The 16013-nt window shown below is 38.7% G+C and overlaps 1 protein-coding gene across 1 annotated transcript in view; it reads right to left on the minus strand.

The window, feature by feature from the left end:
* ccdc113 (coiled-coil domain containing 113) overlaps positions 1-14607 on the minus strand; it is a 44523-nt gene extending 29916 nt beyond the window's left edge. The window contains exons 1-3 of the mRNA XM_060837515.1: positions 14498-14607; positions 4273-4396; positions 3159-3323 (exon numbers count right to left, since the gene is read on the minus strand). Of these exons, the coding sequence (XP_060693498.1) occupies positions 3159-3323; positions 4273-4396; positions 14498-14607 (399 nt within the window). The remainder of the gene's footprint in view (positions 1-3158; positions 3324-4272; positions 4397-14497) is intronic.
* Between the last annotated feature and the right edge of the window lie 1406 nt (positions 14608-16013).

A 16013-nucleotide genomic window follows, 5' to 3' on the forward strand; every position in this document is an offset into this window, starting at 1 on the left:
CGCACTTGGAATATTGCATACAGTTGTCGCCATATTGTGGGAAGGACATGGAAGCATCAGAATTAATGCAGAGGAGATTTACCAGGATGTTGCCTGGTATGGAGAGTAGATCTAAAGAGGAAAAGCTGAGGGCTTGGGGCTGTTTTAGTTAGAGAGTGAAGGTTAAGAGGTGACTTAATAGAGGCATACAAGATGATCGGAGGATTAGCTAGGGTGGACAGTGGGAGCCTTTTACCTCGGATAGTGATGGCTAGCATGAGGGGACATAGGTTTAAACTGAGGGGTGATAAATATAGGACAGATGTCAGGCGTAGGTTTTTTTACTCAGTGAGTTAGGGTGTGGAATACCCTGTCTGCAATAATAGTAGACTCTACAATTTTAAGGACATTTAAATGGTCATTGGATAAATATATGAATGATAATGGAATAGTGTAGATTCAATGGACTTCAGATCAGTTTCAAAGGTCAGCGCAACATCAGGGGATGAGGGTCCTGTACTGCGCTGTATTATTCTATGTTCCACGTTCTATGTTTTATTGTACTTTCAAAGTGTGGCAGAAACTTGGTTTTAGCATTAGATCACAAGCAACTCAAGGAGATTCCCAATAAGTAAATTTCTAAATGAGTGAGAACATTTTTTGCCATCAATTAGAAGAGAAAGTAAGAACAAATATTTAATCATTATTCCAGCTTGGGATGGTGGGAGGAGCAGTAGCAGTGTCAAGTTCACATTTCAATTGACAGTTTAAAGGGAGCATTAAAGGATTAGGTATCTTTGATGTGGTGACTAAAATTAAGTTTGATTTTATAACAGACTAATCACTTGAAGGAATTTAATATTTTGAAAGGGTTTCAGTAATGAGAGATATTTTGATGCAGCAACTATGCATGAGTGACAGCAGTCTTAGATTGTTTTTCATGTCCGCATGGCTTCCAAGGTCCACTCATATTCTATACTAGATGAGTGGCTATGAATGAGGCATGGGGTGGAGAGTGGTGAATTAAATGATATAGAAATAGTCTGGGGATAGTGATGAGGATATAAAGGGGCATGATGGTGTGTACATAAACAAAGACATAACAGCCTTTTATAAATCTGGATGAAAGTCTCAGGGAACCGGTGGGATCTTCAAACGAGCCTCCGCACTATTTGTTTGGCTCTGTGGCTGCCCTCAAACTGCTTCAAGTCTTATGGGCCTCATTTCCACAGAGGCAGATCTGCTCAGGCTGGAGACTATCCAACATGTGTTTCTCATACCCATGTAAAAAATCTTGCTTATTATTTTAACTCCCAACCCATGAAGTCTGCTACTTTGCCATCAATCCCACCTCTCTCTTTGAAAAATGTCTGAGGTTGCTAAGAATTTGATGTGTCCTTATTATCATATTTGCCTTGAAGCTGAGCTTTCAATCACACATTAATGTCACCATGAATTCTGCATATTTCCAGGACCATGTCACCTGGCTGTTCTCTTTTCCTAAGTTCTTCAGCTGCTGAAATCCATATCTTTACTATCCCTTTATTACCCTTTTTGAACTACGGTCTATGTGATTTTTGCAATTCTTCAGTCCAGCAGCACCTCCCCACATCTAAGGTGGATTGGAAGATTATGACCAGTGTCTCACATTTTTCACTTTACTTCTCTCTGTCACCTCGGAGGCAGATCCCCTCTATACTTAGTGAACAAGCTACTTTAGGAACACCTTTCCAGTATTTCCTAATTAGCTTTCAGTCCATCCAATATTTCAACTATCTTCCATTTCACTGCATTTTTGGTAGCACATACATCTGTTTTTTTTTTAAATAAAGGAAGAAATATGTACAATATATGCATTAAATGGATTGGCCATGCTAAATTGCCCATAGTGTCCGGGAATGTGCAGGCTAAGTGGATTAGCCATGGAAAATGCAAGGTTACAGTGGTTGGGTAGGGGGTTGGTCTGGTTGGGCTGCTCTTTGTAGGGCTGTTATAGACATGATAGGCTGAATGGCCTGCTCCCACATTGTAGGGATTCTAAATTATATATTCATTTAGTACCTCACCCATGCTCAATGCCTTCATTTGTAGGCCTCCTTTATGGTCCATTATCAGTCCAACTTCCTCCTATTACCCATTTACTATATGTCTGCCTGTACAAGATCTTTGCATTCTCTTTTCATGTTGGTTGCTACTCTACTCTCATCCTCTCTCTTTGCCTCTCATTTCCATTTTTTACTTCTCCTCTGTATTTTCTTTAACTGGCCTACCACTCATTTGTATTCTCAATATCTGCCACATGCCCTGTTATTATGCTTCATTCTTACTCTTTATCACTTTCATGATCAAAGGAGCTATGATTTTCGTGGGAATATGCCAAGATTATACCCAAACCTGTTCTTCCTTAAACTAAACTCAATTCTAGCCTTACCTGCCAAAAATGATTCCAATTAAACTGGGCCAGATCAATTCTCACCTCACTGAAATTATCCATCATTCAAGTTAATATTTTTAACTCTAGATACCTCCTTGCAATTTGTTGGTGCCTTCCTAAACATTATGCTTTGCTGATCACTGTTGTCTAAATGTTTCCCCTTATAATTAATTCACCTGACCAACTTCATTCCCCAGGTCATATCCAGCAATGCTTCCTTCCTAATTGGACCAGAAATGTATTCATCAAAAAATGTTGCTGCTTCAGAAGGTCTTCCTCCTCACTAATTTCTACACGATTACTATCTCAGTCTATATTAGGACATTTGCAGTAGTGCCTTATTATCACTATTTTATAGATTTTGCATCAATACATAACTTGCTTGGAGACCCCTAAAATACATCCAGTAATATAATTGTCCCACCATTTCCTTCTTATCACTAATTAAATAGATATTGTACTTAACTCCTAAAATGAAGTCATCTGTCCCCAGTACTCTAATATTCTGTTTAATCACATCATGAATTGCAGAATTTTTACTCAAGTTGGGATTTATATACCATAATTCTATCCACTTTTTTCTGTGGAGTTTTAAACATAATAATTCAGCATTGATTGACCTCCAATTTAACTTTAGATGAAATTGGGACATATAAATATTTGAAATTTAGTGCTGGCTGTATACACAGTATCTGGTTGGAGTCAAGTCACTGATTGCACAGTCTGGCTTATGATTGTCCCTTACCTGTAAATTTCGAATTGTGTGGTCTGACTCCTGCTTCAGCTTTGATAATGTCTCTTTTGTTTCCTCTAGTTCTCTATAAGCAATGTTGCACTTCTGCTCTGCTGTTAAAGTCAAAAGACGTTCTACTGCGACAGCACGAGTTCGGGATCGATGCCTTGACCTCCCCTAGAAGATTTACCAAATATTTTAGGTTCTGAACTTCATATTTTATAATCAAACTTGTGTGATCATTATTTTTCTTAACTTTTCCCCTCTAACATATCATTGGCTGAAACAGCTGCAAGACAATTTCTCCCTGGCTTACTTAGCCACTGGGCTAAGACATTATATGTGTTTCTTGGTAGTTTATTCTTGATGATTCCTATCACCAGCTGGTAAAGCTGTTGCTTGGCTTGGCTCATTATTTCCTGCATTTCTGATTGATACTGTCAGGACTGTGATAGAGTATCACTAAAATTACAGTCATGCTCCACTTGCTGGTTCTAGAAAAGTGACACCAATAAACCATGGACCGTAGGCAGGTGAAGTCAACTTTGCAAATTCAGTCATAATCAGTTTATTTATGTATTAGTGCACTATCTGATAAAGACCCTGTCTGCAAAACTCACATTGTGGATGTACACAGGGATGAGGGGTGGTGTGATTTCCAAGGCACATACTGGTTATAATGAGCTCATAGACAAGGATATCATTTCTTCCATATGTTCAGGAAGTGAGCAATATTTCTTAATGCCATCATGTTATCAAATTACTATCATCTCACTCTTGGCAGAATTTAATATATTCATAATGCTTAAAAGAAGCTGTAAAATATAACTGATCCTTGTTGAGCTCAAATTCAGATTCATACTCCTTCATTACACCAATAACTTGGGCCAACACTCAATGCAGGAATCCAAGCAATGATAGATGAATCACCCTGTAAACCCAGAACTACCTCTTTTCTTAGTCACCCAAAAGTACTACTCCAACAAAATATAAGCAATCAGGCACCATTGTGTCTCTATCTAAAATTTTTATGTAATAAAATTTTACTGCAGATATTTCAGGTCCTCTTCTTTCAGATTTTAAATATTATAATCTGAAAGTATTCATGTTGCTTTTTGGGTACTACCTGTGCCAGCTGGGCTAGTTCCTGTGCTTGAGCTTGGGCTTGGAGGGCCAAATCCTTGGGCACCACACGCTCATAGTACTTATCAAACATATCAGACTCAATCTTCAAGGCTTCATTGGAAATACTATATATGGAAATAAACAAATCACTGATATACACAGATTGGCAGGGGTTTATAAAACAAAGCATGGTTTACACAAGAGGTTGTGAGCTGCTCATACTGTACAAAATTGAACATTTAGTTAAATTCTACTTCATCACAATATTTCAAGTCCTCTTAAATATTACAATATCAGCAAGTTCACCATGTCATAATTTCATATATCACATTAGTAATAATTTTATTAAACTTAAACTGATTGATCAGGATTTGCATCTTAGATTTACAACTGATTAAAGACCTTAAAAGAAAATCAACCCTTATATGACTACAATTAAAATTACTACCTTTCCAAATCATAATAGCACTGATTCCTATCTAATTTTGTAAAGTCAACTTGATTTACTTGATATAGGCAAGTTTAACATTAGATCTGGTGATTAGTGCTTGCTAGATAGGTAATCAAAGTAGTTGAGTAGGTAAAGTTCAAGAATGCTTTATAAACTTAAAGAGGTTGAGATTTTTCTTTGCAATTTCAAAAATTACTAATATTAATAATAAATCAAGCTAGTCAATCTCCTGTGACGTTGTGATTACACCATCCAGCCAATGGTGTTCCTATAGCAAGAGAGTGTAATCACAGCAAGGGTTAGTTAACCTAGTCAGTTTTCATTTTAGATATGAATGTCAATACTTAATATTGAATAAGTTGACAGGAAATGTATAAAGGCATAAGATTTCTTCTGTATTGCCGATACATGGTGATTCAGAATCCTATAACCAAGAAGTGTCATTGATATTGTTACAGTGTGAGATGTAATGAAACATTTACTAGTTTTAAGCTGTGTCCTTTATTTAAAATAAAATGGAAGACTATGGAATGGGGGTCGTGAAGTCATACTAAACTCTGCCTGGAGGAAAAAGGCCCAGCCAAAACCTATTGAAAGTTAAATGCCAGCTTGTACATGTTTCACAGAAAAGTGGAGTAACTATTGTTTTAGACACAGATTCTCGGACACAGAGACCCTGAGAGGAATACCAAATACAGCTATTGCTGTGCAAAGCAGGGAAAACAATGTTTTTCTGTTAGTCAGTAAGTAGGATATCAAGGAATACTTACTTTCTGTTTATAGCAATAAAACTTGGGGATGCAAGGACCAGGAAGTTGTCTGACTGGGCCTTGATTCTGGATGTCAATTTAGAGATACTCAGGGGATTGAGGGAAACTGCTTTCAAATGGCACTGGAAAACTCACCCTGGTGTAGCAATGTTGTAACAGGGTAAACCACCCCTGCTAATTTAAACCAGCCACACAGAAATGATTTAACCCATGCTGTAATCTGTCAAAATTCAAGAGGCCAGGAACTATCCCAAAGGTCACTATTTCAAGTAAAAATTAACAACTTTATTTATTTATAAGTCTAACAGAGAATAATTAAATGAACAATTATTAACAACTCCTTTCTCCAACCTATCTTTTACTTTTCCTTCTATAATACTGGTCCAATAAAAATCCCAATTAAGATTTACAAAAAAAATCAAATTACAAAATCAGCCAACTGTCAAATCTTCTCTTTATATCTTGGTCTGTAGATTTAAACTCCACTTCGGTGGAAACTCCTCTGTGCAAACTCCTTCTCCTGATGGGTACCTCTCAGAGAGTTCTTACTAGCAGCCTATATCTGTTGGCCTTTTGGAAGTTCTTCCCTAACTGTTCAATTTCTTATACCCCAAGTTTTATACCCCAAAGCACTGGATTGTTTCATTGGTTTTAATATTGTTAAAATACTAAATTCGAACTGAATTGGAGTTCAGTATCTTGGGGCATAATTTAAACGGATTGGCCGAACTTGAATTTGTTTTTGTCTCATAGCAACCAGGTACTGCTAGCTGCTGACCCAAAAGTTACATTGTAAATTCTTCAGCACTCTGTGTGCTTGCTAAGTCCTTCAACTCTCTTAAAGGTACAGTACACCTCTACCCCTTCATAATACCTCCCTGTTAAGAAAAAAAGAACTTTCATAATCAAAAGGTGGCTTCATTTTTTTCTATTCTTTTAACACATTACCATAACATCTAGATAACTTTAATCGAAGTTCACCTTAATTTCTTCCCATAGATTATATATGCATATATAAATAACATTGGATAAATACAAATCTCATCTAAACTTTATAGTTAAATCTGCAATAATGCATCTGCAATTACATTCTTACGACCCGCTACATGTACGATTTTAAATTAAAAGTCTGTAACATAAGACTCCTACGAAATAGTCTCATATTCTTGACTTAAAGTGTTCTAAGAATGTTAGAGGATTGTGACCCCAGTATGCAATCATCTCCGACACATTGTACCAAACTCAATAGTTCTTTTTCAATTGTGGAGTATTTCATCTGGTGGATGTTCAGTTTCTTCAAAAAGTAAACAACTGGCAGTTCAATCCCATCCTTATCTTCCTGTAGCAGTACAGCTCTAACTCCAATGTCAGTAGCAACAACGATGACTTTAAAAACGTTTGGAAAGTTTGAAGTAGCTAAAACTGGTTTGGTGTAAAAAATGAGGTCTGCAGATGCTGGAGATCACAGCTGCAAATGTGTTGCTGGTCAAAGCACAGCAGGTTAGGCAGCATCTCAGGAATAGAGAATTCGACGTTTCGAGCATAAGCCCTTCATCAGGAATAAGAGAGAGAGAGCCAAGCAGGCTGAGATAAAAGGTAGGGAGGAGGGACTAGGGGGAGGGGCGATGGAGGTGGGATAGGTGGAAGGAGGTCAAGGTGAGGGTGATAGGCCGGAGTGGGGTGGGGGCGGAGAGGTCAGGTCATTTAAAACTGGTTTGGTGGTTAATATTGATTCAAATGGTTGAATGCCTCCTGGCATTGTTCTGTCCACTGAAACTTTGAGCTCTTCTTCAGCAAATCAGTTAATGGTGCCACTACACTGCTGCAGTTTGGAAAAAAACTTCCGAAAGAATCTGCTGAGTCCTAAGAATTGAGGTTGGTTGTGGAAATTCCTTGATCGTCTTCGTCTTTGAACTCCATGGGGTCAACCTTCCATGACTGATGTTATGTCCCAAGAACGTCATCTTTGCTTTCTTAAATTCAGTTTTGTTTAAGTTTATTGCCAGTTTTGCTTCTCGTAGATGTTTAAACAGCTCTGTCAACTGTACCACATGATCTTTCCAGGACTTACTAAAGATCACTACATCGTCCATATAGACTGCACAGTTTGTTAACCCAGCCACAACTCTGTTTATGAGCCTTTCAAATGTGGCAGGTACATTCTTCATTTCAAAGGGCATCACTTTAAATTGATATAGCCCATGTGGGGTTACAAACGCAAAAATTTATTTCGCCATCTCTAATAAAGTTACCTGCCTGTAACCATGCAATAAGTCCAATTTGGTGATGTAACTGGCTTTCTCGATACTGTCTTCCAATCTTCCAATTGGATATGATTCCGATTTTGTAACGGCATTGACCTTCCGATAATCTGTGCAGAATCATTGAGTCCTGTCCAGTTTGGGAACTAAGACAATTGGCAAACTCCACTCACTGTGGCTTGGTTCAATGATATCCTCGTTCAGCATGGCCTCCACCTCCTCTTGGACCTGTCTGGCTTTGAAAGGACTAAGCTGATAGGGGTGTTGTTTTATGGGAGCAGCATTTCCTACGTCTACTTCATGTACAATAGCATTAGTCCTCTCCAACTGATTCTTACATATATCCTTATACTGCAGTAACAAATCTTTCAATTGCGATCTATGCTCATGAGACAGATAGCTTACTAACTTACCCACTCCTCAAGGCCTCTTCTTCATTTTTTAATCTGAGACACATCAAAATCCACATCATCTGGATTTGATTCCTCACTCTGCGAGGCAGTAACTAACATCTGTTTCTCAAGTCCTTTCTCTCTAGTATAAAACGGGTTTAACATGTTCACATGACATAACCGTACCTTCTTTTTTATATCTGGCATCTTTATTAGATAGTTCACCTGACAACTTTTTCTCAATTTGATAGGGACCACTAAACCTGGCTTTGAAGGGATCTCCTATCACTGTTAACAGTACTAACACATCATCCCCTCAGGAAAACTTCCGAGTCTCAGAGCTTTTATCTGCCACCTGCTTCATTCAATGCTGTGCCTTCTTTAGGTGCTGTTTAGCTATCTCACCTACACGATTTAATCTCTCCCTCACCTCTGATACATAATCTAAATGTGAGATCTCTGACTTTGGTCCTGTCAATTTTTATTTAATTAATTTAAAAGGGCCCCTCACTTCATGCTTGAATATTAATTCAAAGGCAGTGAAGGGAGTAGGTTCATTTGGGGCATCTCTAATGGCAAACATTACAAATGGGATATCTTTATCCCAATCATTCGAGTAATCCTGACAGTATGCTGTCAGCATGGTCTTCAAGGTCTGATCCCACCTTCCTGGAGCTTCCTGGGATTCGGAATGATACACATTGGATTTAAAGTGCTGTATTCCTAAGCTATCCATAACCTTCTTAAACAGCCTAGCAGTAAAATTTGACCCTTGGTCCAACTGAATATTTATGGGTAGCCCAGACCGTGTGAAGAAAGCTACTAACTCCTCTACTACACTTTTTGCCTTGATACTCCATAATGGAATTATCTCTGGAAATCTGGTAGACACACCTATTATGGTTAACAAGTACTGGTTCCCACTTTTAATTCTTGGGAGGGGACCTACACAATCAATTATAACCCACTAGAAATGTTCTTCAAATGCAGATATTAGCAACAAAGGTGGCATGTATGACATGTATGACAAAAGTTAACCACATCCTTGTGCATTCCATGCAAATAAAAATGTATTTGTACCTTAGCCTGAGTCTTTCGTACCCTTAGGTGACCTCCTACAGGTAGTTCATGTGCTACCCGTAACACCTCTTGTCTGTATGCTACTGGTAACACAATCTGATGCACTTCGGTCCATTTCTCCTCTGCACTAACCTCCTGTGGTTTCCATTTCCACCTTATGATTTTATCTAGCAGAAAATAACCCTCTGGAATAACCTTGGCCTCCTTTTCAGAGTACACATATATATATCTTTTATCACCTTGTCTTGCTGTTGCAAGTACCTTAGCCTTTCAGGACGAAACACTTCTGTCTGACCCTCTGCTTGTTCAGGTTTTTCCTGCACCATTACGTCAAACAGAGTGTCTGCAAACTAAAACTCAACTCCTTCATCTTTCTCTTTACTATTCGCTTCATGCTGTGACTTATGATAGTGGGATTTGGTTACTACACAGTCTAGGAAAATACCAGGATCTTTCTGTTTTAACTCCTCAGTTTCTTGGACTTCCTTTGGCTTCTCCACAACAAGAGGTGTCACTCCCACCTTGGATTCTGCCAAATAATTCCCAAGAACAAACTGAATTCCTGGAACTGACACTCTGTTGATAGAATGTAACTTCCAATGTAACTTCCCCAGTCTTCAGTTGGCAATCCTACCTGATCTAACATAGGGGAACACTAAATTTCTGTCCACCTATCCCACAAATAACCACACTCTCAGGTAACAGATCAGAAAGAGTGCATATTCGCTCATCCTTACTATCAGCGACTGGTTAGATCCTGTGTCTCTCAAAATTATAACTTCTTGTCCTTCTCCCCCTGTTCTTTCTGAGTAAACTTTACCTACAGAGGCGAACTCTGTCTAGAGATCAGGTACTAACTGCATACTCAGCCCCTGCTTAGGCTGTGCACGCTCCTGCAGCTCCTCGGCTCTTCTCGGGTTCTCTACATTCACTAATACCACTAGCTTAGCTCCTTTTAGCACATCTTTTCCCACAGTGCCTTTCTTTAATGACCATCACTGTAACTTTATGGATCCCAATTTACTACAGTGGAAACACCTGAGGCTTTTCACCTCCTGTCCACCTTCGGGCTCCTTTTTTTATACTGTGGTAAATTCTTACCAGTGTTCTCTACTCTTGGTTTCATAGTGTAGGATCTCCCTTTCTCCCAACTTCTACCTCTCTCAGGACGAAATTCTGGCCGGAAGTTTGTCTTATGCACCAATATGTATTCATCTGCTAATTCTGCTGCCCTTCTCACTTCCTGAACTTTCTGTTCCTCCACGTGAATTCTTACCATCTTTGGAAGTGATTTTTAAAACTCCTCCAGCAGAATAATCACTTGTAGAACCACAAAGGTCTTATCAATTTTAAAGCATGCATCCTTCTATCAAAATGACTGTGTTTAATTCTTTCAAAATCACATAAATTTAACTTGGTTCCTTCTCTGTGTCTATATGCTTCTGGTACAAATTCATAAACATTTAAAATAGCCTGTTTGACCTCTTCATAATCTCTCTTTGCTCATCTGACAGTGTGGCAAATACTTCACGAGCTCTGCCTACGAGTTTAGTCCGAACTAGCATTACCCATAAATCCTCAGACCACTCCATCTGCCTAGCCAATTTTTCAAATGAAATAAAGAAGGCTTCAACATCTTTCTCTTCAAAACGTGGCCGGGTTTTGACATATTTGTATATATCACTATCTACTCTTTTAATCTCCATCTTGTTAACTTGACTTTGCTGCCTGAGTCACAACTTGTCAAGTTCAAATTCTCTCTCTCGTCTCTCCCTTTCTTCTCTCTCTTTGCTCAGCTAAGAACCTTCTCTCTCTCCTTTTCCCCCTCTCTTTCTTCTCTCTCTCTTTCCTTCTCTCTCTGTTTATCTTCTAACTCCATTTTCCTCAATTGCAATTAAAGTTTTTCTACCTCTACTGTACTTGTCTGTTTCTTTGATACACATGTGTTTGAGAACTCCCTAACAATTTCAGCTTTAATTTTGTCTTTGGTTAAATGCAAATCTAACTTATTTGCTAATTCTAAAAGTATGGCCTTTTTCTTTCCTTCTAAACTTTCTTGGCAAATTTGAGAATCATCTCCAAATTCCAGAACCTCTTCAGCAGTTTTAAGAGCATTTCTCTCACTTTTAATTTAATCAACCACAAATCACAGAAATTAAACAAATTGTCTCACCTACATTTCACTTAAAGATCTAGGACACTCAACAGCAACTGTTTAATTCTGCTGGGAGCTTTGTACCCCCAAATCTATTTAAATCTGTCTACACCAGTTCAAATCCTGGACGAACCCCCAAACTGTTATGACACGGGGTAAACTCCCCCTGCTAATTTAAACCATCAACACAGAAATAATTTAACCCATGCTGTAATCTGTCAAACTTCAAGAGGCCAAGAACTATCCCAAAGGTCACAATTTCAAGTAAAAATTAACAACTGTATTTTATTTTTAAAAAGTCTAACAGAGAATAATTAACTAACAACTATTTACAACTCCTTTCTCTCACTTATCTTTTACTTTCCCTTCTGTAATACTGTCCAATAAAAATCCTGACTAAGAATCACAAAAAACAATTCAAATTTCAAAACCAGCCAGTTGTCAAATCTTCTCTTTGTATCTTCCTCTGTAGACTTGCACTCCAGGTTGGTGTCGATGTTTTTTTTTCCCCTGCGCAAACTCCTTCTCTTGACAGATACCTCTCAGACAGTTCTTACTAACAGCTACATCTGTTGGTCTTTTGGCAGTTCTCCTCCAACTGTTAAACTGTTTTCAGTTTTATAACCCAAATCATCGGATTGTTTCATTGGTTTTAATATTGTCAAAATACTAAATTCGAACTTGATTGTAACTCAGTTTCTTGGGGCATAATTTAAACAGATTAGCTGAATTTGAATTTATTTTGTCTCATTGCAATGCTGCTTCACCAAATGTTACGTTGTAAATTCTCCAGCACTCTGTGTGCAAGCCCTTCAACTTTCTTAAAGGTACATTACACCTCTACACCTTCATAACAAGCAACACAAAGAAACACTGCTGAAAAACCCGCAGGAGTGTGGGATTTAAGTTGCAAGGCTACATAAATGCTAATAGAACTAGCTTTCATATATTAGTTGCCTTTAAGTAATTTTTAGTCTATGTCAATTTTAATTAGTGTGTTACTGAAAACATCTTAAATGTTAAATCTTTGCAATTCTTTATCAGTAGCTGCATCATTCATTTTTCTTCATTGTCTGTATGGGGATCGTAATAATCTGAGCATAAAACTGAACATGGTCACAAATCAAAAGTGATTAAATTAATTACATTACATTTTGAGATTTTTACTGGTGCTTTTGTGTTGTATTTGACAACCTTGTTCATTTTCTCATGGAAACTAAAGAGACTTTTTAAATATATAAATCCTTTCATCCATATTTAATTTTCAATACCTTTTAAAATGTCTCTAATATCATGCAAAGCATAATATGACTTCTGAACATTGATTGTGATGAAGGTGAAGGGGTATCTCTTAATCTCATGATTTAAAGTATTGCTTTGTGACTTTCTAAGGTTCCTCTGTAAACTTTGAACTTGGCTGTTTTGTGCTTGGTTCTTGAACACATTTGGCTCTTCTGTCATACACAGCTGCTAGGCACAGTAAACATCATAGTTATTATCAAGAAAAAAGTGATTACAGCTTTCAAAATTCAGCTGTTTAAAAACAAATTAAATTGTAAGAGAACATTACATTTTCCTTTCCACAACTCTTAGCTCTGGCAATTATTACCAATTATAAAGATTACAATTTCTAATTGCCAAAGTACCATACAAAAATGAAATAATGTAATTATAGATTGTATGCTTCAGCACACATTATTTTAAAAATGAACTAAATTGCAAAGAAGTCCTTGGGAAGATGCAGTGGCTGCTACACCAAAGAAGCGAAAAAAAAACAAGAAGTGCTGGCAAGATATAACATCCAATTCTATTGTAATGATGTAAAGGTGTGTTACAAAGCAGGGTGGCTCCACTTTCCATTCTATTCTATAATTTTTCCAGGAATATTAAAAACATAGATGGCCACCATGCTCCTTACATTTAATTTGATCTATGTAAGTATTTTCCTTCCATATTTCTTGAGATCAGTCTTGAAAGCTTCAGTTTCAAAGCATCTTCAGCCTTTTGTGGGAAGAAGTTCTCGACTGGTACTACTACCACTTGTGTCAAAAGAGAGCAGATTCTCCCTGTTTGCCTGTGCTTCAGTCTTATAGTCAACACTGCTCTTCTCACCAAAAATGAATTAACTGAAGAGCCATTTAATTGCTGCTGAATTTCTGTAGCTATGCACATAGTCTACCTCTGTAATGTTATCTGTATGTCTCTGTTTATATCTTTTGTTCTGTACATCCTTGCTCACTATGCCTGTACTGCTTGTAAACAAAACTTTTCACTGTAGCAAATTTTGAGAAGATTTATGGCTCAGGTTGAGGTTCTGGATGTCGGTTTGCCCACTGAGCTGAAGGGTTCATTTTCAGACGTTTTGTCATAGGATAAATAGACAAAGTCTTTTCCCTGGGGTTGGGGAGTCCAGAACTAGAGGCCATAGGTTTAGGGTGAGAGGGGAAAGATATAAAAGAGACCTAAGGGGCAACTTTTTCACGCAGAGAGTGGTACGTGTATGGAATGAGCTGCCAAAGGATGTGTTGGAGGCTGGTACAATTGCAACAGTTAAGAGGCATTTGGATGGGTATATGAATAGGAAGGGTTTGGAGGGATTGGGCCGGGTGCTGGCAGGTGGGACTAGATTGGGTTGGGATATCTGGTCGGCATGGATGGGTTGGACCGAAGGGTCTGTTTCCATGCTGTACATTTCTATGACTTCAAGACTAGTTAACATCTTCAGTGAGCCTTCGGACAAAGCCTTACCCCTTCACCTGAGATCATCGAAAGAAGGGGAATGTCATAGTTTTTGAAGTTATTACTCCAGCCCCCCACGCCACAAAAATTCATGGCATTGTTAATAGAGTGGCCCGCGATGCTGGAAGGATGCCACTAGCACGGCGCTAGTGCAATGCCAACTTCATTGTAGCTCAGCGCGATAACCGTCTCATTTTTAAAACATTTTTCGGGTTGGATTGACAAAAGCAACATACTGGTGTGTTCTGGAAATTCGAAATAAAACCTGGAAAAGAAAGTGCAGGAGACACTGAGCAGGTCTCCCTCCACGGGCCACCACCAGCAATTCTCGGCTTTATGATGGCACTTTGTATTCGCATTTTGTTAGGGAGCCGGTACCTGATCTTTTTCACTAATTCCTGGAGTTGCGCGAATGTCAGTTCATTGATGTTTTCTTCCAGGTGGGCATCGAGATTGAAACTTCTGTCGGCACGTAAAGTGACCGCCATTTTTCCTGGGATCGCCCTCCGAATGTTTACAGCCGTCTCCATGGAAACCAGCTCAGAGAGCCGCGCAGGCGCAAAGCCGCATCAATGTGGACTTGCTGAATACGCGCGAGCAAGTCAAGGACTGCGGCTGCTGCAGATGCAAAATCGACAGAAATTGCAAATCCGCTCGCAGTGATTTAGTGCAATGGTATTTCCTATCATCGCATCAAATTATCAAAAGACTTTTATTCTTTTGTTAAAAAGGGGACGTATTCAATATATATGGAATTCCCTACAGTGCAGAAATAGGCTATTCAGCCCATAGAGACCACGTTGACCCTCTGAAGAGCATCCCTCCTGGACCCCATCCCACTCCTGTAACTCAGCATCTCCTTTGGCTACCCCACCTAGCCTGGACACAATCCGCATAACTTGCACATATTTGGACGGTGGGAGGAAACCAAAGCATCCAAAGAAAATTCACGCAAACTCACACTTTCACGCAAATGTGCAATCAAACCCGGGTCCCTGGTACTGTGAGGCAGCAGTGCTAACCACTGAGCCACATGCCACTCAAAGACAGAGGAGAGTGTTGGTCCATTTATCTCTGGATTACAGGCCAGCTACACTCTTGCTTTGCCACTCTGCTCACTATAGTCAAGGTAAAGCAATCGTTGTCTGAAGTCTCGTTAGAGAGAGAAAACTGATAATGACTTACAATGTGAGAGTCGCCACATCTCAGGCAAGGGTAGAGGTTGAGAAGGAAAGTCCTTTGTGATAACCTCAGCAAGTGTAGGAAATGAACCTATGCTGTTAATGTTACCCTATTGTACAAACCAGTCTTCTGGCCAACTGAGCTAACTGAGCCTCATTGTCATCCAAGCCAGTGCAATTTAATGGCTTTATATATTGTAGTATGGAGACTAGGTTCGTTGCAGATTAAATACTTTTGAAGTGGCAAGGATGACCTAAACATGTAATATTAACAACAGTATTGTTAGCAATCATTTCAATCGTGCAAATATTAGTTTACATTGTTATTGTAGGTGTATGGTTCCTATTCTGGGATTACAGAATGTGAATGTAGAAAGCAGAAGGTGTAATTAGTAAGTTTGCAGATGACATGAAAATTGGCGGTACTGTTAATGGTGACAAGGATGTTCTCAGACTACAGTCTGATGTTGGTCAGCTGATAAATTGGCCAGAGCAATGGCAGATGGAATTTAATCTCTAAGTGTGAGGTGATGCATTTTGGGAGGTCTAATAATGAACAGATATACACAATAGGTCCCTAGGGAACACTGAAGAACAAAGTGAACTTACTGTACAAACCCAAGATCCCTGAAGATGTCAGGACAGGTAAACAGGATGGTGAAGAATGCATAGAGAATGCCTTCTTCATTAGCTGGGGTAGAATATAGGAACAG

The sequence above is a fragment of the Hemiscyllium ocellatum genome, chromosome 17 (genome assembly GCF_020745735.1).
Source record: "Hemiscyllium ocellatum isolate sHemOce1 chromosome 17, sHemOce1.pat.X.cur, whole genome shotgun sequence".
In the NCBI taxonomy this organism is placed as follows: Eukaryota; Metazoa; Chordata; class Chondrichthyes; order Orectolobiformes; family Hemiscylliidae; genus Hemiscyllium; species Hemiscyllium ocellatum.